General features: G+C 47.9%; 2 protein-coding genes across 3 annotated transcripts in view; one reads left to right on the forward strand and one right to left on the reverse strand.

Moving 5' to 3' along the window:
* SYN2 (synapsin II) overlaps positions 1-26,308 on the reverse strand; it is a 160,546-nt gene that overhangs the window by 16,033 nt on the left and 118,205 nt on the right. Inside the window, exons 5-10 of the mRNA XM_082347928.1 lie at positions 22,403-22,492; positions 12,136-12,198; positions 11,585-11,727; positions 6,157-6,231; positions 5,625-5,727; positions 4,306-4,455 (exon numbers count right to left, since the gene is read on the reverse strand). Coding sequence (XP_082204054.1) covers positions 4,306-4,455; positions 5,625-5,727; positions 6,157-6,231; positions 11,585-11,727; positions 12,136-12,198; positions 22,403-22,492 — 624 coding nt within the window. The remainder of the gene's footprint in view (positions 1-4,305; positions 4,456-5,624; positions 5,728-6,156; positions 6,232-11,584; positions 11,728-12,135; positions 12,199-22,402; positions 22,493-26,308) is intronic.
* Positions 14,220-24,969, forward strand: TIMP4 (TIMP metallopeptidase inhibitor 4). Of its 2 annotated transcripts, none has more exons than XM_082347963.1 (5): positions 14,220-14,484; positions 15,668-15,765; positions 16,178-16,292; positions 19,219-19,343; positions 20,026-24,969. In XM_082347963.1, exons 1-5 carry the CDS (start codon positions 14,346-14,348, stop codon positions 20,122-20,124), a joined length of 576 nt encoding a protein of 191 aa, XP_082204089.1. In that variant the 5' UTR covers positions 14,220-14,345; the 3' UTR covers positions 20,125-24,969. The 2 variants fall into 2 exon arrangements, with proteins under 2 accessions (XP_082204089.1, XP_082204088.1); XM_082347962.1 differs by having other exon boundaries at positions 14,246-14,484; positions 20,007-24,969.

The following is a 26,308-nucleotide window of genomic DNA, read 5'->3' on the forward strand; positions in this document are numbered from 1 at the left end:
TGCCAGAGCCACAGAAGACAGAGGCCAGCAAGAGGGGCCTGACTGTGAGGAGTGGAATGTGAGTTAGTGGCAGCACCTGAGGGCTCAGTTCGCCATTCAAAGTCCTGGCTGGGACCTAGGTAACGGGCTTTGGTTTACATCTCTTCCATTCGCACTCTACTAAAATTGTTCATAGAATCCCGACACCAACTCCAATATGCTGCTAGGGCTGTTAAAGACACTTATTCCAACTGGGAACTCGTCCAACAAATATGTATTGCGATGGCAAATCAAGAGAGGGGTAGGTGGGAGTGGTTTATCACTGTTGTTTATATAGAATTGCTGTCACATGGTGACAATAAAAAGCAGACAGATTAGTTTTGTTATTGTTGTTCGACTTTTCTACCCACAATTGACTGTACCTGGGCAGACCATGCCCCCACCCCTCCTTAGTGTACCCAGGGTACATCCAGTGGCTGCCAGGGGCTGGCTACTCTGCCAGACCTGAGGGACACAGCAGTGAACAAGCCCTACTCTTGAGGCGCCGACATTCTAGTGGAAGAGACAAAGAAACACAGATGAGAATGATCGTGGCTGATAGCAAGTGATGTGCAGAAAATTAAAGAAGGGAGGGGTGGTAGCCAGTGACTAGGTGGCAACTTTGGATTGGAGGGTTTAGGAAATATGTTATACAATCATGAAAGAGCCAGCCATGCAAAAATATGGGAAGCGCACTTCAGAGAGAGGACACAGCTAATGCAAAGGCCTCACCAGCATGGCGAGGGCACAGTGAGCTAGGATGGTATGAGGGCACTGCATTTATCACTGTGGCCCTAAGTTTATTAACTAATTTTAAGCACATACTTTGGGGTAGGCCTGTGCTAGTCAGTGAAAACACAGACAAATAAGGCTTGAAAGTATCTGAGAGACATTTGCTAAATTAATTTAATTATGTATGTAGTAAAGAATTTGGCCTTGCCCAAAGAGAGATCTGGCCTTTACTCACAACCCCCTCCCCCCTTGGAAAGTAGCCTCTAAACTCTTGGAATTTCCTGAGTGACAGGAGTGTCTCTGTTATTCAAGGTGGGGGCCCCTTAGCCCACCTGATGGTGCATGATAATGAGGTGACTCATGGTGGGCCCCTCAGGCCCCTTGGTATTAGACTGACCTCCAGGGAGGGGAAAGTTGGAGACTGAGTTCAAGGAGGTGATCAATCAATCAAGCAAGCCTACAAGATGAAACCCCAACAAAAACTCTTAACACTGAAATTCAGGTGAGCTTCCCTGGTTGGCAACACTCCATGTGCCTTATCACATATGGATGCCAGAGGATAATGCATCTTAAGGACAAAAGAAGCTTTGTGTTTGGGACCCTCCCAGACTCTGCCTTATGCATCCTTCTTTCACTTATTTTTGACCTGTATCCTTTCCCATAATACACCTGTGAGTATAATAGCTTTCAAGGAGTTCTGTGAGTTCTTCCAGAGAATTATTGAACCCGAGGGTGGTTTGGGGAACTATCTGAACTTCCTGCTGCTGTCAGGAGTGAGGGTAGTCTTGTGGAGGACTTAAGGGCCTTTAGACTTTGCAGCTGGGCTGACTCCAGGTATCATGTGACCTTAGAATTGAAAGGGATCTAAAGATCATCTAATCCAATTCCATTTTATAGGTGAGGAAACAGGTCTAGAGATGGGAACTGACTTACCCACGGTCACGTGATGTCATGGCAGAGTGAGACTAGCCCCTGAGTGTCTTGACTCCCAGCGTGGTGTGCTTTCCACAGTTTTATAGTTTCTGTTGTAACTTCAAATGTGAAGCTCAGCAGAGAAAAACTTACCCTGAAGCCACACTGGCTTTGCTACAAGGAAGTTTTGCAGGTGTGCCTATATTTAGGGAAGCTCATTCCCTACCAGGTTTCCTGCCTTGACTCTGACATATTTCTCTTTAAAATATTTGAGTTGAAATATTTAATGTTTACAAAGTAAGGGGGTTATATGAAAGAAGAATCAATGCTTTCATTGGGTGAAAACACTTTTTTTGGTAAATTCTTTCTTTGTTATTGAACTTCTATCATTTTCATATTATCTAAATTTTATTGTTAGAAGAGATCTTAGCGATTTTTTTTGTTCAACCCTTCATTATACATGCAAAGATGCTGGGGCAGAGAAATAGAAAGAAATCTACCAAGGTGACCTGGTGAGTCAGTGGCAAGGACAGGCTGAACTCAGGTCTCCTGACTTTCAGCATAGCCTTCATTCAAGTCAGGATGATTTCCCTTTAGGAGGCCAAGACAGTGTTGCACACATTTATAAAAGTACTTAAGCAACCCTCACAGAATCCCAGAGAAGCCCATTTTTGTTTATCTTGCCTGGGCAGCATCAGGCTCTCTTACTCTGTCATAAATTCTTTAAGCAGCTACCAGATATTCTCTGTATTTCTCAGTGGGTAAGGGGGGAAGGGAGCTCTTGTCACTTTTCCTCTAGAGCAGGAATGAACATCAATCTGCCAATCCCATCACTGAGACAGTGTGGACTAAAAGGCAAGACTAGGACTCAAACACCTTGATTCCATCAGATTTACAAAATCATAAAATCTACTGCGGGCCTCATATTATTTTAACCGGGAAAATCTTTTTATCACCTCTAGTTAAGTACAATATTTAAATAATGGGCTTGTATCTCTAACAAGCAACTAAGGTGTGTTCTCCTAATTACCCTACCTAATTATCTAGTGACTACATTCCTGAAGCACAGGAACAGATTCTTGCACTTGGTCAGAGGCCCCCAGAGCCGTGAGCCACCTATAGAAGGTGTGAAACAAACACAAGAGCTAATCTATGGTAACATCCCGCCACATGGGGCCACTCCCAACTTAGATACCCAAAGACAGCACAGATGTTTCTATGTTTCTATGCTATGATTCTGTGATGTTCAAATGATGAGAAGATAAATGTGGGCTATTTTGCTTCTATACTAAATAATCCAGACTATTTTATCTTGTTTTTTTTTTTTTTTTTTTTTTTTTGCCCTCTCCCCCTCCTTTTCTTCTTTCTTACTGAAAGATTTCAAGAATCCAATTACTTGGCTTCTGATTGCAGTATAATCCCAGCACTGATCTTTAGAAAAGGGAGTGATGATCTCAAAGCCTAAGGCTGTAGGGAACCCACACCCAGAGGCTGCTTACGTAACAAGACAGGTAGCCTTTACTGAGCATTTACCACGTGCTATGCCATGTGTTAGGTTCTTTACTTCATCTGATCCTTGTAACAACCCTAGAAAATAAGGGCTGTTGTTTAGATCTCTCCTGAGCCACAGATACGGTCATCGTTCAAGGTCACAAAGCCAGTAAATGGAGGGTCCAGGATTCAAATTTGGATAGTTCCTGCTTCAAAGCCCACATTCTGAATCACTATCCTATTCCACCTCCCTAACTGAAGTAGGATCTCGAAAGCAAGATTGCTGAGAGATTTTCATTATAAGGGATAAAACCTGAGCCCTGGAAAGGGTAGTAACTTCCCCCCAGAGTCACACAGCTGTTTAGGGGAAGAGCTAGTCTAGGACTCAGTTCTTGGATTCATTGTCCCAAGTTCTTACTACTCTATTATATGGTGGAGAGAAGAGTTTGGCGACATTTTTGAAAAATGAGCTACCTCCTAGATGACTGTCTTTAGCCCACTATAGTGCCACAGGGCCTGAGGTTTCACAAAAACCTCAGTGTGGATTTCCCACTAGACCTGCAGCTGGAATACTGTCACTGTGAATGTGACTGCCCGGAGTCACACACCACAGTCAACTGGAGAAAGCTGCCTCGTCTCCCTTAGGAAGGAAAGCAAAACTCGAATATGAGTTTTACCTTGTCACTCCCGCTCAGAATGAGGGACCTGACTCTCCCCTCTCTCCAGACTAGGAGATTTCTCAGAATCACCCTTGTTTCTCTACAAATGCGGCAGACCTCTCAGGCAGTGAACAGCTAATGAGAGATCTGATCCAGCCCTTCCTCAGATACCTCCCAGTTTAAAAGTCCCAGGGGAAACAGGTTCTGGTTCCCTGGAGTCTTCAAGTTCAGAGGGAAGGGATCCAGTACTCCATCTCTGGACAGTTCTATAGCTGATCCTGCAGCTTGCTAATGAGAAGGTTTCTATAAGGAGTGGTAGAAGATAATCAGGTGTCCAAAGGGGAGGGAAGGGAAAGAGAGGGAGAAGGAAAAGACTACATAAAGCCCATGCAGGCCTGTAGGTATCTGACCTCTGCTCCATCCTAGAGCCACCAGTCTAGAGCAGTGGGCTTGGCAATGGTTCTTGGCTCTCCTCTGTCTCTTCCCTGCTTACCTGTGGCTGCTGAGTGGTTAAGGGTCTCTGAGGAGACAGGACAGGGGTCCTGGACAGCAGCTGGTTCATCTTGCTGATGGCCAGGTCGGTGATGAGCTGCCTGTCCTCCACTTGGTGTTCCCCCATCAGCGGCATACTACAGTCCATGACCTGGTGGAGGAAGTGGCCCAGGTTAGGAAAGGGACTGGAAACATCCAAGGCCTGGTACAGTCTTTCAGAATGAGCAGGATTTAAGCCAGCAGAGAGAGGTTGGGGTGAAGTTGGTGCTTTTGTCTTCGGCTGGAAGCATGTTCCTTTGCATATATTGGCCTTTATCCCCTTCTCCTGCAAGCCTTTGCCTTGGGCCTCCCCCAGACTTCACCCATGCCAGGGCTCAGTGAGACTTCAGTCTGGTGGCTGAAGGTGGTGGGGAGAAAGAGAGAGCAAGGAGAGAGGATGCCTTCTCTTTTCACCACCCATCCAATTTTTCCCGTACCTCAAGGTCCAGATCAGTATTTTCCTCTTTTAGGGAGTGTCTGCTTGCCCAGGATCATAGACTCTGTAGTCCAACTCTCTCATTCATGGATAAGAAAACTGAGGCCCACCGAGAGGCAGAAGGTATGACCATCCAGAAGTTATATGCCAAGCAGACTATGTAGTAGATGCCGAAGCCCACTTTGGGCTCCTGACATGAATCCTCTGCAAATACCACCAATTCTTGGCAAGGAGCCTCTCCTGCTCCTGGGAAGACTGTATGGGAATGTGTGTGAAAGACCATATGGCCACTGACTCTCCCTTTAATACAGGAAAAGTGTCAGCAAAATTGTGCCAGAGGCTCAGGCTGAGTCAAGTGTCTCCAGGCTCCGAGAAGGGCTACGGAGAACCTCCTGCACCCGGGAGACCTGAGTTCTAGTCCAGGCCGAGACATCGATTCACTGCGTAGCCTTGGGCACATGTTCATGGCATTAGGCCTCAGTTGCTTCACTGGCAAAATGAGCAGACTGGACCAAATGATTCCCAAGACCAGCTTCCTGAGACCAAGAATGGCAAAACCACTAAAGTCTTCCCAGAGGAGTGGCAGGCTAGGACCCAGGAACCCAAGTCTGGCATCTCTTACCAATGGTGTGGGTCAGCCTAGCTGGTTAGAAATAACATCTCCCACTGGCAGGTGTGTTTTTGCTATGCATACCCCCTGGCTGTGTCATCTGGAAACCTTCCCAGGGCTCAGGAGACTCTAACATAAATGCAGTCCGTGCTGCCCATGTAGGTCTCAAGCCAAAAGCCCGGCCTCCAGCCTCGGGGGTTGTCTCGTACTGAGATACTGTGTGGGCCAGACTCACCTCAAAAATGTAGTCTTTCCCATCTTTGCCATGTACAGCTTTGACAGCACAGATGTCCAGGCCACCAAACATCTCAGAGCAGGTGTCTACCCACAGCTTGTACCTGGAGGGGAGGGGAAGGTGTCCCGAGGCTGGGGCATTAGTCCCATGCTCTCCTTGCTGTCTCTACCTCTCCCAGCCCCCGCCCCATCCTTCCCGCCCTCCACCACCATCAAATACACTGCCTTGTCTACAGGGCCCTCCTGCTTTGCTTTCCAGATCCTACCTACCTTCCCAAGCTCAGAGCAGGTCTCACCTACTCCAGGTGGCCTTCCTTGGCCATGCCAGCCCACAGTAACTCCTCCTTTCCTGGACCTTCTATGGCATGTCCAGTCTTTATCTCCACAATTCAGCACATAACCCATTCCTGCCTGATCTTGTTAACTGGGTGCTTGGGCCTTTGTGTTCCATCTGTCCGGCCTGATCAGAGGCTCCCTTTGGGCAGGGCTCATTTCTTACACCTCCTCATCTACAGAGGCCTCCCCTTACTTACCTGTCTGACATGGCGATCTGTTCCAGCATTGCAGAGCCAGTGTTTGTCTTCCAGTTCCCTGAGATCGACGTCCTCCTACAACAAGGTCCCGCCAGGACAGGACAGACAGTGAGCCGGGCCAGCAAGAGGAGGGCTCACCGCCACTTTCCCCACCTGCTTCTCCCGCAAATAGCCGGGGGCCTGTCTGCTGAGCCTGGAGCCTGGCTGCGTCTGCCAACCCCCGCCTGCAATGCCCTCCTTTCTACACGAGTCCCGCCCAGACTGCTCTGGCTCCACGGGGCCTTCACTGATCCTTTCAACCGGATGAGCGCTTGCTCTCTTTAGAACACCTAGGGGACTCGGCCTGCACCTCACTTAAAATCCTGCGTCTACTTTTTACTTTAGTTATTTGAGCTTAGTCTTCTGTCCACAAGTCTATTAATCACTTGAGGGTATATATTTTGTCTTGTATTCCCAGCAGCCTACCCACTTGGTATCTGGGCTGAGTTGGTATATACAAACTGAATTCTATTGATCCTGGAAATACCCTCAGGGTTCCTGTGAATATCTCCCCGTGGCTTCCTTACTAGCTCACTTATTCATTCAGTAGTTAATTTTGAGGGCCTACAGTATCAGCAACATGACTCTCGACAAGTCAGTTAACCTCTTCAGGCTTAGGCTGCCTCATCCATCACATGGAGCTGATGGAATCAAGTCCCCAACCCCTTCTCTTCCGTGCCCTCTGCGCCCTCCCTCCAAGAGCATGTGTTAGAGTCAACTAGTCTTGGACTAAATAGGAGGCAGGTGACCTGGTTTCTGGTTCTGGATTTGCTCTTGACTGGCTGGATGACCTTGGGTGAATCACTTCACCTCTCTGCGCCTCCCTTATCCCTATGTAAACACAGGGTTGTCATGAGGACCAACTGATACAGTTTTAAATAAACTGTAAAATACCAAAAATATGGCTTTTAAATTATTAGTCTTCGCTCAGACACAGTCAAGAGGAAGGGGATGGCCTAGGGGACAGAAAAGCCCTGCTCAACTACTGACAGAGCCCTTCACCTGCTGTCTTTATCACTCACTATGACTGAAGACTGGATGATGTGCTTCTCTGCTCAGCAGTTCTCAGGAGTATTCTCTCAGAGATCTGATTTCAGACACTGAGAAGCCGAGACACACGGCTGGTACTTCAGAGCCCGAGCCAGCCCAGTGAGCCGACCAATATGGTAGAAACAACCCCTCACATTTGTATAGTACTGACTACCTTCCAAGGTTCTTCCTTTCCCAAATCCCTCGCCAGAGCCTCACTGCAACCACCCTGTTTTGAGTACGCTGCGATTCTTGCCCCCATTTTACAGACAAGGAGATTAAGACGCAGAAAGGTTAGATGACTTGTCCAGGATTGTATATCTAGTCAAAGTGGATACAAGATAAAAACTCAGGACTCTTGGTTCCTTCATTGTGCTGCGCTTTTCCCTACACCCCACTACCTAGTTCAGAAAAGACAAACAACTGACAGCTGAGTGGCTTGCAAAATATGAATAGAAACACAAAGGCAGATCATAGTAAAAATAATGCTGTCTTCCTAACACTGGTGGTTCACAGGTGTGTTCCTGTGGTGACGCTGGACTCCTCAAGGACAGGGGCAGAGAGTCCCTCACTTCCATGTCCCCAGCACAAGGCCACGGTACATAATAGGGTCTCAGAAACTTTGAGTAATAATAATGTCCCTTATACTTTACACCTTTCTCTAACAACGGGATGCAGGGCGCAGATCCGTGCAGGCTACCTGGAGCATGTGGGAGCAGAGGGGAAACTGAGAAGCCGTTTAGGGAGGCTCACAGGTCATCCGACCTCCACAGAGGGACCCACATTATTGCCTGCTGACAGCGCAGCAGGAGCAGCGCATTCTTCCCACCAACCGTGGCTGTCTCTAGGTCTCTAGGTCTCTAGGGTGAGGGCTGGGGGAGAAGGGAAGAATCTCAAACCTTATCTTGACTACTGCCAAGTCAATTCCTTCTTCTGAGAGCAAGAGAATGGCCAAAACTTTGGGGAAGAGGAGCTGAGAGGGCCTAAACATTCCCTCAAATAACTGACGGTCCCTTGCAAATAAAAAAGTAAGTAAATGGTCATCATCAAAAAATCTACCAACAATAAATGCTGGAGAGGGTGTGGAGAAAAGGGAACCCTCCTGCACTGTTGGTGGGAATGTAAATTGATACAGCCACTATGGAGAACAGTATGGAGGTTCTTTTAAAAACTAAAAATAGAACTACCAGACGACCCAGCAATCCCACTCCTGGGCATATACCCTGAGAAAACCATCATTCAAAGAGTCATGTACCACAATGTTCATGGCAGCACTATTTACAATAGCCAGGTCATGAAAGCAACCTAAATGTCCATCGACAGATGAATGGATAAAGAAGATGTGGCACATATACATAATGGAATATTACTCAGTCATAAAAAGAAATGAAATTGAGTTCTTTGTAGTGAGGTGGATGGACCTACAGTCTGTCATACAGAGTGAAGTAAGTCAGAAAGAGAAAAACAAATACTGTATGCTAACATATATATGGAATCTAAAAAAAAAAAAAGGTTCTGAAGAACCTAGGGGCAGGACAGGAATAAAGATGCAGACATAGAGAAGGACTTGAGGACACGGGGAGGGGGAAGGGTAAGCTGGGACGAAGTGAGAGAGTGGCATGGACTTATATATATTACCAAATGTAAAATAGATAGCTAGTGGGAAGCAGCTGCATAGCACAGGAAGATCAGCTCAGTGCTTTGTGACCACCAAGAGAGGTGGGATAGGGAGGGGGGGGAGGGAGACGCAAGAGGGAAGAGATATGGGGATATATGTATATGTATAGTTGATTCACTTTGTTATAAAGCAGAAACTAGCACACCATTGTAAAGCAATTATACTTCAATAAAGATGTTAAAAAAAAAAAAGGTAAGTAAATGTTTTCTAAAGCTGCTCCAGTCACCCACCCCTCATCAATGGTTGGGGATTCTTTTTTTTTAAAATGTTGATTCTGGCCATTTAATTAATTTATTTATTTACTTTAAAAATATTTATTTATTTATTTGGGTGTGTCAGGCACGAGGGATGTTTGTTGCAGCATGCGGCATCTTTCTTTGCAGCATGTGGGCTTCTCTCCTGCTGTGGCGTGTGGGCTCAGTAGTTGTGGTGCGTGGGCTTAGTTGCCCCGCGGCATGTGGGATCTTAGTTCCCTGACCAGGGATCAAACCCGTGTCCCTCCCTGCATTGGAAGGCAGATTCTTAACCACTGGACCACCAGGGAAGTCCCCTATTTTTTTTGGCTGCGCTTTGCGGCATGCAGGATCTTAATTCCCTCACCAAGGATAGAGCCTGTGCCCCGTGCAGTGGAAGCACGGAGTCTTAACCACTGGACTGCCAGGGAAGTCCCTGACTCTCTTATCTTATGCTTCATTTAAATTGTTTTCAGAAACCCCAACCTTTAAAAATGTGGTGTCTCTTTTTAAGGATGAAGACATTCTTGCTCCACTGTCATAACTGTTTTGAATTTATTTAGGGGATTTTAAAATTAAAGGATAGGATACCTGCTTTCCTAGGTGCCGAAGTCATCAATTTTTCTGCTTCTTTTAGCTAGTTTTTATAATGGTCTTTTAAATTATCCTGTCTTACATTGTGCATAATTTTAAAGCAACCTTAAATTCCTTTCTGAAGCAGAAAGGCTTTAAATAAAAAATTATAACTGTATGCTAACGCATATATATGGAATCAAAAAAAAAAAAAAATGGTACTGATGAACCTAGTTGCAGGGCCGGAATAAAGAGGTAGACATAGAGAATGGACTTGAGGACATGGGGTGGGAGGGCGAAGCAAGACATATACCCTACCGAATGTAAAATAGTTGGCTGGTGGGAAGCAGCAGCATAGCACAGGGAGATCAGCTCAGTGCTTTGTGATGACCTAGAGGGGTGGGATAGGGAGGGTGGGAGGGAGGCTCAAGAGGAGGAGGATATGGGGAAGTGTATGCATATGACTGATTCGCTTTGTTGTGCAACAGAAACTAACACAGTATTGTGAAGCAATTATACTCCAATAAAGGTTTACTAAAAAAAAAATTATAAACCTAAAAAAGTAGGAATCGGGTGAATAAAGGTAAAAAAGATTCTGTGCTTCAGTTCTTCACAAGGGCTCTTCCCTGCATACTTATTGGGGGCCTACTACACGCCTGCTACTGTACAAGGAAGCAGGGCCACAGAGATGACTCCGGTTCCGCCCAGAGAGCTCAGAGGAGCATGGTACAAATACCCAACGTGTGAAAAGCCCTCAACTAGAAGTGTGCGAAGGGTTACAAGAAGGGAGTGCAGGGAAGGGACTCCTAACTAACTCCAGGGGTGGGGAGTATACACACTAAAAGGAAAGATGAAGGAAGAAAAATGAAAATAGATGGTGAGAGAGGGAAGCTGCTCAACCCTGACGTCTGCTCAAGTCCTGAGTGGCAAAGATCAAATTCATATATTGTAATGTTCTCTCTTTGTAAAGAAGAACACTACCTTAACATTTTTTACAGTGTGAAGTTAATATTTCCAAAATTGGACTTGTAAGCCATTTTTATTCTTATGTATTTTATGGAAGATCAGGTAGTCTTGAAATCTTTTCTTTTTCTAAATTGTATTGGAGGAAACCTTTACCTTTCCATTCTGGCAAATGGACACAGTTACATGGAGAAATCATCTATTCTCATAACCACTAGGCTTTTAATGTTCTGTAGTGTTTGCAAGGCTATATCGCTACGTCAGGAGTTTTTAACTTTTTCTGTGCTCTGGCCGCCTAGTGAAGCCTATGGATTCCTTTCAATGTGTAAAATATATAAGACGTGTGAATGTAAAATAAACTACACAGGACAACAAAGGAACTCAATTATTTAAAAGAATTTACCAGAAGAGTTATCAAAAATAACAAACAAATCTCAGATTAGTAAAAAATATGTTTCTTCATAAATAACAAATGTATTCACAGGTGTGAATGCAGTGGCAAGTCTAACTACCATGATTCTTAAATAGTGATAAAAGTAACTGGAATTTAGAGAGATCTGTCACAAGTGTATGTGAAACAAAAACCTCTGTGATGACCATTAGTGACAAATCACACGTGCTGCTGCTGATACTCCAGTCTGCTCATAACTGAGGAGAACGTCAGATTCCACTTAGAGGCTAAAATGAAAATAAATACTCATTTTATTTCTCATCTTAGTTCAGGAACCCCTTCTCTGCCTTGAAAGGAAGCCAGGCTAAGACTCCCTTGACTTGAATGGCGCCCTCTCTCTGTTCTCTGCCTTGTGGGCCAGAGGAGGCTAAACTGAGAGGTGGCTACTACCTGGAGGCCGAGAGTCTCCCCAGAGCTGAGGAGACAGCGAAGAGCATCTTTGGGGACCCCACCCCCACTCACATGTAAGCCTTGTAGTTGTTGCCTATCTTCTGGACCCGGATGTCATACTTGGCGTCAATGAAAGGCTCTGCTGTGGCGTAGGTCTGGGTGAGGGCCACCACGCTAGCAATGTCCTGGAAATCGTAGTGGTTTTCCACTTTGACCTAATGTTGGAGGAAGGCAGAGAGGGAGAAAGGGACACATACACACACACACACACACACACACTGAGAGTCACAAGAGCCCTGAGCCCCCAAACCCATCAAGATGTTTCCATCCAGATGCAGACCTGAGTGCCACATCTCCCTAGGAAGTCCCTACTCTTGAGCTTCCCTTCCCAGGGCTCAGGAGCCACATTTGCTGCAAAGAACACAGGGACCAGTCAGGTGGCCTGCACTCTGCTTGCTGCAAGAGGACCGTTTGGGTAACACTCATGGCTTCAGAGGGGCCAAATGGTCTTCTCCTTGAAAAGAAGTCATCAGCAACAGAGGCAGAAGAATAGTCCACAACCAGGCTCTCTGAAAAGTGCCCTTTTTGGCCTCAACCCCAGAGCACAGCAGCCCCAGCCTTACCTTGCCCATGCCCGAGTGAGCATGGCCGATCTTTACCACCACAGGGAACGTGGGCAGAGTCAGCTGAAAGCAGAGGAGAAAGGAATGAATTGGTCAGAGTGTACATGTGGAATCTTACAAATATTTTTCCTGGGAACACCCTTGGAAGGGGTCTTTAAAGAACTAGTGCAACCTACTTGCCTCACAAATTAAAAAACTGAGGCCCATAGGGTGACAGTGACTTGCTTAAGGTCACAGCATATTAGTAGCAGAACTATAAGGACCCTGCTCTCCGACTTGGTACTCTCTACATCTTTAAAACTTATTGCTTCATCCTTCATGTGTCCAGCTTTCCTGTACTGAACCTGGCTTTTCTCCCCTCTTTCACACTCTCTTCCTTGCTCACCAACACCCCAAACTCACCACCAAACACAGCTTAGTATGCGAAGGCCCATTTCTGCCCAGCTTGGGGTTTGGAAGAGAGCTGACATAAGAATTCAACATGTTTATCACTCAAAAGAGATCCTTAAGAGAGTAAACATTACCTTGAGGTAGCCGTATTTTAACAGAGGAACTATGAAAACTTAAAAGAAGAAGAACTACCCTCCAAAGGCAGGATTTCAAGCTGTTACAAAATGGCGATGGAAGAAATAACATGGTGGAGGGGAAAGAGCGCTGGACCAGACGTCAGGAGACTGGCATCCCAGTCTCTCTGCAAGTCTCTTTACCTCCCTGGGCCTCAGCCTTCACGTCTGCCGAGTGAAGAGCCTGGACTGGATGCTTTTGAGATCCCGTGCAATAACACCTCAGACTCTATCTTGGTCGGGTGTTGCATGAAGAACCAACCTGGACACCAGATCTCATCCTTCTCAGTCAGGCTCAGCTCTCTTTCAGTTTCCTTCTTTTCAAACATCACCACCACATCAAGATGAAAACATGTCTTTCAAAGGGAATAATGTTGACTCTGAAGAAAAGTCAGATTCCCATGGGAATCCTGAATGTGTGACCAGATACTGGGAGTACCTGACCGGAGGATTTCAGTGTTTCTGGCTGAGGCCAGTTGAGACTGGGGCAAAATCATGTAGTTCAATCCTACTTTACGGAGCAGGAAGTGAGGCCCAGAGAGGCAAAGGTTGCCAAGCTACCTAGTGACAGAATCAGTACCCAGCCTGCTACCTTCTGGTGGAACACTGTGTGGAAACATCCTACGACAATAATCCCATGGGTTTCTTTCTGTTTGGAGGCTCGGAGCACTATGCCTTCTGTCGAACAGTGGACAGGACTCCAGTCCCTGGCCCCAAGTGCTTTGCTTCTTTGTTTTCTAAGCTGCCCCACCCTCTATAACAAGATGTAGTCTCTCAGCTGAGTAGGGGCCTGAGACAGGAACCAGGGTGGCCTAGGGTCTGGAGAGAGCTTTGAGAACCCAGGTTTGCCCTAAGTGATGGGCTACCCCGTGCTTTGAGCCCCCAGCAAGAGCACGGTCCTCAGCCATCTGCAGAGTCTGAGCTCTGGGCACGGGAAAGCGTTTCTAAAGCACTGGCTGCTTTCTCGGACATCTCTCCCCACCCCCCAGCCGACAGAGCCAAGACACACACACACACCCCAACTTTCTCTGTCCTATTCCATTACTGTTTGCTGTTGCTTTGGAGCCTCATAAATAGGGCATTGAAAACACTTCCTGCAGCTGAAAGAAGAAGCCCTGAGTAGCTCGTCTCATTCCCAGCGTGCAGCTCAGCAAGAGATCCGTCCTTCTCTGTCACTGTCTCTTTTGCCTGTTGTAATTCCGTCTGCCTCTCTCTGACTCCGCCTGTCTCTTCCTGTTTGTGCCTCTCTACACTCTTGTCCTTTCTGCCTGAATCACAGTCGCTTGGTCTCTGTGTACCGGTGCATTTGTCTTTGTTGCCCTGTCTTTCAGTCCTTACATCATCCCCTTTCCCAGCCCTCCCTCTACTTCCAGAAGGCTCAGGCAAGGAAATAGAGACTAGGAGACTCTCCTGGCTTCCCTCTTCATCTTGCTGAGCCTGCCACTGAGCCCGCCGGCCAGGAGGGCCGCTGGTCCCGCAGCCGCGGATGGCCTACAGCCAAAGGAGGGCGGAGCCCATCGGGGCGGGACTGGCCCTAGGTCCACCTCATAAAGCCAGGGGCGAGGGGCGCGACGAGTTCTGGAGAAGCCCTGGAGGGGCTGCTTGGTCCGACAGTCCGCAGAGGCTGAGTCAGGGCGCTGCCGTGACATGCCTTGGAGCCCCCGGACCGCGCCGAGCTGGGCGCTGCTGCTGCGGTTGCTGGCGCTGCTACGGCCGCCGGGGCTGGGCGAGGCGTGCAGCTGCGCCCCCGCACACCCCCAGCGGCACGTCTGCCACTCGGCGCTAGGTGAGTCCGGGGGAGCCCTCGAGGTCCAAGGCAGGGGGTGGCTGTGTGGGGTCGAGGCGGGCCCAGCGGCAGACCCGGAGTCTGGAGGGAAGGGGAGGGGCTCCAATCCCGCACCAGTTGCCTCCTGCTGGGGCCCCGTGGGTCGGGCAGGGCCGGCGCCACAGCCACCTTGCAAGCGCTGCGACCCGCAGACTTGCGAGGAAACAGGCTGCGTAAAGGGCCTCCGCAGCGACCCCCTCTCCCCTGCCTACTGCCGTTACGGGGGGGGTGGTCACTGAACAACAAGTCTCCGGAACTCTCCGGGGATTATTCTGATCTACTGGATGGGGGGAGGGAAAGCCAGGGGCCAGGGACTTGCGCTTTCATTATAAACATCCTTGGGTGTCCAAGCTTATAACTGAGGTTGTCACCACGCCCTGACCTCAACACACACCTTTTGCCCTCTCTCTCCCTCTGCCTGGAATGCCCTTCCTTGAAACCCTTAAATTCCTGGCAAACTCCTATTCATCCTTCAAGATCTTACTCAGGTGTCTCCTCTTCTCTGAAGGCTTCCTGACTCCTTGGTGCTACCACAGCACCTCTGTGCTCCTACCATGCTGTGCTGTTGGTCTTTCTAAGGGTGTTCTCCACCACACCAAGAGTTCTGCAGGATGCGGACCCTGTCTTAATCATGTCTGTGGGTCTAGTATCCAGCGTTAGGCCAGGCACAGAGGAGGAACTCATAAACAGGTTTTGATTAATACCCAAGTGGCAAGAGATGAACTACCTCTGTGCAGGGTCAGGACATTTATTAATTCACTAAACATTTACCAATATCAACTCGGTCAGTCTCTCTCTGAGGCCTTGGGCTACAGCAGTAGATGACCACACACCAACTGCCCTCAAGTGGCTCCTCCTTCCTCCTCTACCTGCCGCACACCTCCACCCCACTGCACCCTGGGCTGTGGAGAACCAGACTTCCCAAACCAGCAGGTAAAGTGCAGGACCCAACAGGCCCGAGGGTTTTGGAACTTCCAGTAACTGCAGAGGAGATTCCCTCACATGCAGCATTCTCCCCATAACCCACCAAGACCTAAACCCAGAATTCCCCTGCAAAATTCTCCAGGGGCGCCACGTCATCCAGATCCCAGATGGACTGCTCCCACGTGTTGCTGCAAGTTCCCTCTTTTCTCTTCCTATGCAGCGATCCGGGCCAAAATCTCCAGTGAGAAGGTAGTTCCTGCCAGTGCAAACCCTGCTGACACTCAAAAAATGATCCGGTATGAAATCAAACAGATAAAGGTACATGGGGACAGGCCAGGGCATTTACCCCCTTGGGCTGTTAGAAGGAGTGGGGTCTGTGATCTGGGAGGGGTGGGGCTGGTAGGTGAGGCGGCCTGGCTCAGCGGTGTTGGGGTACAGATGCTCAAGTGCAGGGGATGACATGTAGGCAACAGGACCACAGGAGCCAAGGGACAGTGCAGGACAGGCCCTCAGCGCTTGTGCATAGGGCTGCTAGAGGCACCTCCCTTCCCACTGGAATCAACCAAGGTTTAGATTGTTTTAGAGAGGAAAGACCCAGTTGGGCCATCTGTGTGCAACAAATCCTGAACTAGACTTTCGCTTAATTTTTTTAGATTAAGAAAAAGTTTTTCCTGTTAAGATATAAAGTACACTCACTGACCCAGTACTGCTCTTTTGTAAATGCTTTCAGATGTTCAAAGGGTTTGAGAAAGTCAACAATATTCAGTATATCTATACACCTTTTGATTCCTCCCTCTGTGGGGTGAAACTAGAAGCTAACAGCCAGAAGCAGTATCTCCTGACTGGTAAGTTAAAGACCAGCAAGCGGCCCTAAGAGTCTCTGCCCTGGACTTCCCTGGTGGCGCAGTGGTTAAGAATCCGCCTGCCAGTGCAGGGGACACGGGTTCGAGCCCTGGTCCGGGAAGATCCCACGTGCTGCAGAGCAACTAAGCCTGTGCGCCACAACTACTGAGCCCGTATGCTGCAACTACTGAAGCCTGTGTGCTGAGAGCCTGTGCTCCGCAATGAGAAGCCCGTGCACCGCAACGAAGAGTAGCCCCCACTCGCTGCAAATAGAGAAAGCCCGTGCGTAGCAACGAAGACCCAACGCAGACAAAAATTAAAAGATAAATAAATAAATAAATAAATTTATTAAAAAAAAAAAAAAAAAAGAGTCTCTGCCCTAAGGAAGGCAGTCAAGGAGGAGCCAGGGCTGACCCTGGGTAGTGAGCTGAGCCAGGTGGCATTTTCTTGGCATAAAACAGAGCTGTGTTACGAAGAGGCAGCCTAGGTCGGGAGGAGCCTTGGTAACGTCCCTTTCAGTGCAAGAGTCCTCGCTGCCATTGCCTTGCTAGTTCACAGGTTGCTCTCCCAGCCTAGGGCAACTGGTTCCATTTCCAAACAGCTTTAATTGGTATAAGATTTTTGGTATCTTGAGCCAAATTCTGCTATTCTGAAACTCTCCCTTATGGGTTCAGCTCTGCCCTCTATTCTACAATGACCCTTCAGAGGGCTGAGGACGATAGATACATGCACTCTAGCTCCAGGTCTACTGGCTGTGGTTCCCAGACCCCTTCCTGCCCTGGCCACCTTCAATGGGATATAGCCTGTCCCTGTCCCTCCCCAGCACAGGACCCCGAACTGGACACCACACTGCAGGGGAGGTCTTAGTTACACAGAGTAAAGGAGGATTGTGCGTTTGCAAACTCCCCCTGCAATACACACATAATAGTCACTGTAGCCTACAATTGTATTAGCTTTAGACAGCCACGACAGGTCATACTCTTGGCTCGTGGCTGACTCACATCCAAGGCCCTATTCTGGGGGTGCAGTAAAGCACAGGCACTAACAGGAGCCTTGACTCTAACGTGATTCTGTCTCCATGACCTTGGGCCCAGGCAGATCCCTCATACTGAACTGGCTGGGATAGAACAGTTAAAGAACCTCACAAGAATATAATCCATAAGTGAATGAATGCAACACTGAATTATTTTGCAGTTCAGGGAAAGGTATTTGTGTGGTTGTAAACAGTTAGGGAAGCTTCATTGTGTAAGAGGGATCTGAATTGGCCCTAAAGGATGAAAAATATTTAGAAAGAAGGCCAGGAAGAGAAAAACATAGCAGGTGGGGAGGACAGGAGGAGGAATTCCACTATCTGTCCATCCCCTTAGCAATGAATGACCACCTACTCACTGCCTGGCCTGGGGCAGGAGAGTGGAGACTCAGTAACAAGTCGCAGTCCTCAAAGAGCTCACAGTTCAAACTTCTGAGAAGTCACAGGCATTGGAGGCCACACTGGTAGGGGCCCCCAGCTCTGAGCATGTGCGGATCGGGGCGCCTCTGGGTGGGAGAGGCAAAGGCAGAGGCAGGGCATGCCCCTGAGCCCTCCAGGTCCCAGGACTAGCCAACGAGGCCACCTCCTTCCGGAGCACCTGCCCTCTGCCTGCCTAGCCCTCTCCTAGGTACGGTGGTGCATCAGGGGAAGCAGGAAATGTGCTGGCTGCCCTCACAGAGGTCAAGTCTAAAGGAAGGTGGGGTTAGGTGACGAAGCACAGGCGCACTGAAAAGTCATCAGTGGCGCCTGCAGGAGAAGGCACAAGCTCTTCTGCCTAACACTGAATGCCCTCTGTGACCAGACCCTGCTGACCTCTCCAGCCTTGCCTCCTGCCACTTCAGTGACCGTTCCCAGCCCCTCGCTTCCCCTAGAGCTGAATGAAACTACTTGTGGTTGCAGTAGGTATACTGCTGAGCTACGCCCCTCTGTCCCAACATCCAGAAGTTCTTCCCCACTTGTCTGGCAGGTGAACTCCTACCCATCCCTTCAAGGCCCAACGCAAGCATCATCTGCTCTTAGACACCCTTCTTGCCCCCAGCCCTTCCACAGACAGAGATAGTTGTTCTTTCCTTTGTTCTTATACTGCATCTTGTATATAATCACACAACAGTGTCATTTTTGCCTACTTATCTGTCTTCCTTACTAGTTTTTAAGCTCCTTGGGGGCAGAGATCCTGTCATATTTATTTCTGTATTCCTGGTACCAGGTCATAGTAGTTGCTCAGTCAGTAAATGACTGAGCGACTGAAGTTCTAAGAGAGGTGTGGGCTAGCGGGGTCAGGGATGGCTTTGCGGACGAGATAGTACTAAAAAGGGTCTTTGGAGATAGGAAAGAGTTTGATAAGTAAAGAAGGGGAAGGGGAAAGACTCACCAAGATAGGTATCACTGGGGCAAGAGACTGGCCTGTGTAGATACTGGGAAGGGTTGGAAAGGGTTGAAAAGGAAGAAAGACCTACTATCTATTGAACATCTTCTGTGGGCCCACAACTGTGCTGGGAACTTCACAGACATTCTCTCATTTAATCCTGCCAATCACCTCATTATTCTCATCTTTCAGCAGAGAAGTTACGTGGCTTTCTTAAGGTCACATACTAGTAAATGATAGAAAAGAAGGGGGTTCCACCAAGATTCTGACTTAAAGCCCACATCCCTCTGTCTACACCATGCTAACGTAAAGGCCTTCACCCCACAATTCTCCCTCATACAAACATCATCTGGTAACAGCTTTGATATAAAGACAATAGAGGTATTTCTGGTTCCTTCATTGAGCCCCATATCACCACTGCCACCAAAAGATATTGAAGAGGCTGTGATTTGGGGCTCCTTCAAGAATCCGGGCTCCTGGAGCTCCATGAGCAGATTCCTTATGCTAAGCTCTCCTCTATCTCCCTTTGAAGGTCAGATCCTCAGTGATGGGAAAGTCTTCATCCATCTGTGCAACTACATCGAGCCCTGGGAGAACCTGTCCTTTTTGCAGAGAGAAAGTCTGAATCACCACTACCATCTGAACTGTGGCTGCCAAGTAAGGAATGTCCATTTCCAAGGTCTTTTGGGGGTGGGGGAAGGGTCTTGAGCCGTGCAGCCTCACCTTTCATGTATTCCTTCCTTCATGCATGCATGATCTATTCCCTTGCTGTACTATACTTGAGATCTGCGATGGACCAGGCATCGTATGAAGCTGGGGATGGGAAAGCGAGATGGCCCATAGTCCCTGATCTCAGAGTACTTACATTTTAGCTGGGAAGGCAGCCATCATATTAGGCAGACTGGGATAACACACTACCATTTAAAGAGAGTCTACTCTTTTTGCCAGGACCTGTAATCGTTAATTTATTTAAAATATTTAATTTAGTCTTTAAAACAAATCTTTGAAGACTTAAGATTTCCATATTAAGGTGAAGAAATTAATGCTGTGGGAAGTGAAGTGACTTGCTTAAGGTCAGTGGTAGAGTAAGGACCTTCAGGTCTTTCTGACTCCAGAGATGCCATTAAGGAGGCAATACTATATATATACATGCAGAGCACAGGGGGAAGGAGAACTAAGGGAGAAATTTGGAGACTAGGAAAGGCTTCATAAGGGAGGGGGCGTTTGAGTTAGGCTGTAGGAGAACATGTAGGAGTCTGAAAGGCAATAATGGAAAAAGGACATCCTACTCACTTTGACGTTGTGTGGCTATGGCTCTAGATCACCACCTGCTATACGGTGCCCTGTACCATCTCGGCTCCCAACGAGTGCCTCTGGACAGACTGGCTATTGGAACGGAAGCTCTATGGGTACCAGGCCCGGCATTATGTCTGCGTGAAGCATGTTGATGGCGCCTGCAGCTGGTACCAGGGACGCCTGCCCCTCAGGAAGGAGTTTGTTGATATCATCGAGCCCTAGGAGGGACCACCACATACCTTCAAGAATCCTGAAAACCAAGTCATTTTCCTTCCCTCAGAGCTCTGGCTGTCACCACCTGCCTCATCACTGCCAGACAATGGGAAATAACAAGTGGATGGTCTGGCCAGCATTAGGGCAGGGATGGGGCATATTGCAGCTTGTGTCCAACACCCCAGTCCAGAACCTGTCAAGGGCTAGGGAAAGTAGCATGACTTTTCTCTCCTGTCCTCAGCCCTTCATCCCTGCCTCCCAAACCCTTTTAGCTGAGCTGGTATTTGTTATTGATTCTGGCTTAGTTTCTTTTCCAAAGCTAGGACTATTCCTTTTTCTCCCCAGATAAATGTGCTTTCTTTTTGTCTTAACTGATCTGACAGGGGAGAGATGGTGACTATTATACATATGAGATGGTGTGGCAGCCTTGTGATGTACAAGAACAGAAGGTGGGTTGACAGTATGATAAACAGGCTGATTTGGAGAAATGAAAAGAACAACATCCTTTGGCTGTGTATCCTCTACTCCTCCTGTCTCAACTCATTCTGATCCTCTGATACACTTTCATCTGTTTGGGGGAGTGACTTGGGGACACGGAATCATCCAGTGTGAAGCCTACAATGGCCTAACCTCCCTCCATGTGCTGTAATCCCCTCTTATCTTGCTAATTGGGCCAGAAGGCCTGGCCCAATTAGCAAGATAAGAACAGACTTGGGTATTGTCTCTCTAGGTTAACTATACTTAATGCCCTCAACTGATGTCCAAAAGGCTTCTCCTCTGTCTCTTTTAGAAAGTCCTTCTCTACTAGATTACTAATGTTTTCATTCCTACTTCAAAACTTTTTTTTAAGCTAAAAAAAGCCTTTCTCTTATAGAGTTGAAATTCCCACTTAGCTTTTGACACCTCAGAGAGATCTTAGGGGTCCTCTCTTGAAGGCAAATATCAGGATAGAGGACGGGAGAAAAGTAACACAAGGGCCCTTGGGGCAAAAGGATGGTAGATGAGGAATACACTTTGCACGTGTTGCAGTTTTTTTCAGTGGTCAGCCTGCTAGATGCTGCAGCAGGAAAAAGCCAGCTTTGAGAGCCCCTTCAGTCTTCAGCTCAGTCCCCTCTTGGACTCCCTGAAATCGCCAAGCACAGACCCCTAGGGTTCCTCAGCCTCTACAAGGCTTCCTGACTTGTCCTAAAAGAGAAAGCCCTGATGAGGGTCTCAAGGATTTATTAAACACAAGGGCTTAAGGTTCCAGGGCCTCTCCTGGGGAAGCTCTGACAAAAATGAAGGAGGCAGTTCTTTTCGAGGCCCAGGGCTGTTATTCATCTTCCGTGCGTGGCTTGCTAATAAGCTGGGCCACGCACAAAATGCCAGGACCAGGCTCCTCATTCACAGAAATGGTGCAAACGGAGATTCCTTCTGGAGGTCTCTGTCCCAGAGCACCAGACTTGGAAAGCTATGGCAGAGACAGTCTCCACTGGTGGGTTAAGGAGGACCACCAACTGACCATGCAGGCCTGGGGCAGAGTACGTGGGGCCAGAGAAGAAGAAGGAGGTTAAGCCCCAGGTCACCACGAGGGAAAAACATTAGTAACAGCCTCTGTACCAACCATCCATCCCATTTATCTGCTCCTTCTGCCACCCTAAGATGGCCTCAGAGAAGGCACAGTGCAACCCTAGTCTTATCGAAATTTGGAGGAAGCCAAGGGAATGGAAGGGTCTGATGAATAATAACAGGAACAACACCTTACATCTGAAGGGCACTTCACACTCTTCACAGACTATTATGTAAAGAATTCTCACTTAAATTATGCAAGTACCATATTAAATGTCCTGGCCAGGAATAATTATGCCCACTTGCCTTTCGCATTGGGAGACTGACATGCAGTGAGGGAATGCAACCATCCCTGACTTGTGGTGCGGCTGGGCTAGGACCCCAAGCAGCTGGATCTTCTGATTGTTGATCCATGGGTTTGTTGCTTGATAAAATGCCCTTGTTTCTGCTCTTTCCTACGCTGTCTCCAGGGTTTGGAGACAAAGGGCTGTCAGCTAAAACCCAGCCACCCTGACTTCACAAAGCAGGTCTGCAGTTCAACCTCAACAGAGTCTCTGGGGTTGGGAGGCTAAGGCCCTCTTCAGAGCCCCATAGTCACCACGTGGCTAAGCTCAGAGTGCGAAAAGCAGAGAGACTGAAGCCCGCACTCAGTCACCTACCATTTCTTTGTGGTTGGGGTAGTATGTCTGCTCAATGAGTGGGAACTTTTCTCCTCCCAGTGTCTTGTAGACGGCCACCAGCTGGGCAAACTGCAAAAGAGAAGCAAAGGTTTCGGTTTACCTAAACAGCTCTGGAACAGACAGACAAAATGTCAATCCAACAAATATTTGTCTGTCAATCAAACAATTATTTATTGAGTATTTGCTCACTGACGACTTTGTGCAAAGAGCTCTGAGGATATAAAAGAGGTGTCCCATTCCTATTCTCCAGGAACGTATGCTTTAGTTGGGGAAGGGAGAGAGTGAGCTAACATTCATTCAGTGCCTACTCAATTTTAATGATATTTCATTTAATCCTCATATCAAATTGATGAACTAGGTTCTTTATCATCTTCATTTTACATATGAAGCTCAGGGAGGGTAGGAAACTTGCCTAAAGTCACAGAGCTGCAAAGAGCTTGTAAAGCTGGGATTGAAATTTGGGTCTCTAACTCTAAACACCTTCGTCTCTAGAGATGGCAAGTGATGAAGCTGGATAGCTAACGTGGGGCCCAGTCTCGGAAGTTCAAATGCCAAGCAAAGGAATGGTAGCTTTTTCCTGTAGGGAGAATGGAGTCATGGAATGCAGGAGAGACAGATCCAGTCTTCTAGGACGTACTACTCATCTACGAACTGAACTCACTGGACCTTCACCTATGAGAAGCCAGAACAGCTCCATGGGGAAGAGATGAAGTACACATACTTAAGTGTCAGGGTTTGCCTTTGGCAAACATGTAGCACCCCTTGGTGCCCCCTGCCCCCCACACTTTATAAGTGAAGAAACTGAGGCCCAGAGAGGTCACTTGCCCAAGGTCACACAGTAGTTGAGCCAGATTCATAGCCAGGCTCCTTTATTCCTAACCCATAACTCTCCCTACTCCTTGACATAGCAGCCTTTCAGGCTCTAAAGAGATCACGCTCTTCCCACAGGAAACTTTCCAGTTCCGCCCACTCACACACAAGCTCCCCACATCCACCCCAGTCTGCTGGCAGCAGGGGTAATCCAGCTGCTTCTCTCTAGTGCTACTGGGTTCACGCTCTAAGCCACTGATATCTGGAACTGCTAGTAGGAAAAGTTGCCAGATCAAATCTACCTTCTATTTATTAGAGAAAGGAAAGCTAGAACATTTTTCAAAAGCTCGGGTCCTGTTTTTGATCACGGATGTTAGCGCATGAGTCAGTGCGGGGAGACGATAAAAGCCAGAACTGGGTTGTTAGACAACTACAGTCTTCTGATTCTTCTTGTTCTGCTCGAACTTGCTAGGTGTCCTTAGGCAAATGATTTCTCCTCTCCAGGCCTCCTTTTCTTCATATATAAAAAGAGAGAACTGAATTTGATCAGTTCCTCAAACTTTTTACCACAAAAGAACATCTTTTTTATTACATTTCCTCCCAAACTCCATGATCAAACTGTTGTTTAAGTGATCATCTGCTGTGGTCCTTTTGTGAGTAGAGATAGAATCTGTTATTCTTGAAATGCTGAAAAACATTGGAATTTCTGGGTCACTTCCCTTAGTGACACGCAGTTGGTGACTCTAGATCTCTAAGGCCTCCTCCAGGGCTGCAAGTATGATCGATGGACTCTCAAGGCCCAAAGATTTTATTATTGTCAGAGACTTGAGAGAGTCTCTAGGCCAGACATCTCATTTTACAAATGAGGAGACTGAGGCTACAGAAGCAAAGGGAAGCGCAGGCTCCCACATCATGCCTGGACTTGGGGCTGCACTGGGACAGCGCCCAGATCTCCTCCTGCCCAGTGCATTCTCCACTGTACCCTGCTGTCCTCGCCATTCTCTGGTTCTTCAACCTTCTCTGACTGTCAAGACCACCCCTCAGACCTTTCCTGCCTTCTCTGATTCTCTCCACCACCTCATCTGACCTTTAAGTCCTGCCTGCCCACCTTGGCCTGGCTGGACTCCTGCTCTGTGTCTGGATACCTGCCTGAGCTCCCAAGGCTCTCCAGCCTCCCGGGAGAGCTGATACCAGCCCTGCCTCACAACCTCTGTCCTGCTGCAGCCCACGTCCTGGCATGGCACCAAGGCATGTGGGGCCCTATCTTCCCAGCACGTGGGATTGTTAAACAGACACCACACCGATGCCAAGAAGGCCCACGGCAGGTTCTCAGAGTCCCAGCACAGCCAAGACTAAAATGGCAGCCAGTTCCCGGGCACTAGCTGGGTCTCTGGGAGCTCATGCTACCCTCCTCCACCTCCTGCAGTCCCTTCTGCTCAAAGTACTGGGCTTGGCATCTAACCCCTGCCTCCTTGGAAACTTAGACTCAGTCACAAGCACACAGTCACCAAGTAAACAAAAGGAATATCCGATAAGGGTTATTTCCACTATGCCTAGACAAAAGAATGGATTTGGGAGCTGGGGGTGGTATTGGCAATGAATAGGAAGATAATGTTCAATATAACCACTTATCCAGTGTATCAGGAAAGACTTCTTGGATGAAATGGGATTTCAAGATCAGTCTGAATTTAATATGTTATCCTTATCCCTCCCGGAAATAAAATGCTTTAATTCAACTCATGTGCATCTGTCTCTAAAAACACCCAGAGTGACAGGATTTTCAGATAAATTTGCAGCAATATGGGATGGTGGCATTCTTGCACTCTCTGGAATGCTACTTTCATTGGTAGGTCTACTTCTGCTTCCAAAATCCCAGTGTGCCTGCCCTGATCAATTTATGAGATAGTGGATATGCTCAGAGACACTGTGATAGAGACAAGGTAGAGCCTTTCCCAATCCAGCCGAGGCCTCTCCTCACACCAAGAGCAGCCACAATAAAGAAATTTAGAAAATACGCACCAAAGTCATCATCTCAGAGGGACCCTCCCCTCACAGTCACCAAATTTGTTCATTCGCATTAACAGACAGAGAACGATATATAAAATGCCAGCAGTGTGGTGGCTGCTTAGTGAAAACGAAGGGAGAACTTGGTGTCTTGCCAGGGGGCCCCCCGCTGTTCTCACGCGATGCCAACGGCAATGTGCTGGATTGTGAACGGGTGAGAATGTGAACCCTCACCAGATCCCAAATCCCAGGAGGGGCAAAGCCCCAGGCACAGGCTTTCTGATCTGCCCCTCCCTGGCCTCTGGCACAGTTTTGGAAGTAAAGCAGGGAATTAGTTTCTTTCAGATCCCCAATACTAGGGGACTGTAACACCAGGCTGGCAAGCTGGTGGAAGGTACTATGATTATTCCTAGTTTACAGACAAAGAAACCAGAGCACAGAGAGGTTCAGTCAGAAGGCTGATTAGTGAGGGCGCCCAGAAAAAAGCTGATAATAGCAGAATCGCCCTGTGTGGCTATGAGGGAGCCAAATTCTAACAGGTATTGAAGGGGCGAGGGCGGAAAGGGCTAGGACATGAGTGCAGTAGGAAAGGTCATGTGACTAAGGGGAAACCTGGTGAAGGCCTCATATGTGCTCTTCTGTGATTAGCAACTCATTCAAATCATACAATTCCTGTAGCCTGTTTCTGCACAACTTTAGGACTCCGGATCCTCAGGCCAGACAGAGGGAAAGGCTGAACAAGTGGCAACTACAGCAGCTCCCAGATCTTTCTACTCCTTGCTCATTGGTCTTTCTCTCACACTGTCAGGTCTCCCTAGCTTCCAATGGAACAGGAAAACTGAGTTCAGGTGTAAAAGTAGAGATGATGGATCCATTTAGTTAAAAAACACCCCCTCCAGCCCCCTGAGTCTGGGAGCTTGGGGTCTGGGAACTTCACAATCAGCCACCAGTGCCATGACCCTTGGCAAGCCAGTATGTGAGACCTGAAATGATTTTTGAAAAACAAGAAGAGGAGGATGTGATTAAGGGCAGGTGTTTCCTTCCAAGAGGACCAGCCTGGAGCAGCAAAGT

The sequence above is a fragment of the Balaenoptera borealis genome (genome assembly GCF_965194805.1).
Source record: "Balaenoptera borealis genome assembly, chromosome: 12".
Classification (NCBI taxonomy): Eukaryota; Metazoa; Chordata; class Mammalia; order Artiodactyla; family Balaenopteridae; genus Balaenoptera; species Balaenoptera borealis.

Excerpts from the sequence above, each read along its gene's own strand:
- TIMP4 (XM_082347962.1), top strand. The coding sequence starts at position 14,346 with ATGCCTTGGAGCCCCCGGACCGCGCCGAGCTGGGCGCTGCTGCTGCGG. Across the intron at positions 14,485-15,667 it reads CGTCTGCCACTCGGCGCTAG|CGATCCGGGCCAAAATCTCC; the intron begins GTGAGTCCGGGG and ends CTTCCTATGCAG. Across the intron at positions 15,766-16,177 it reads ATGAAATCAAACAGATAAAG|ATGTTCAAAGGGTTTGAGAA; the intron begins GTACATGGGGAC and ends AAATGCTTTCAG.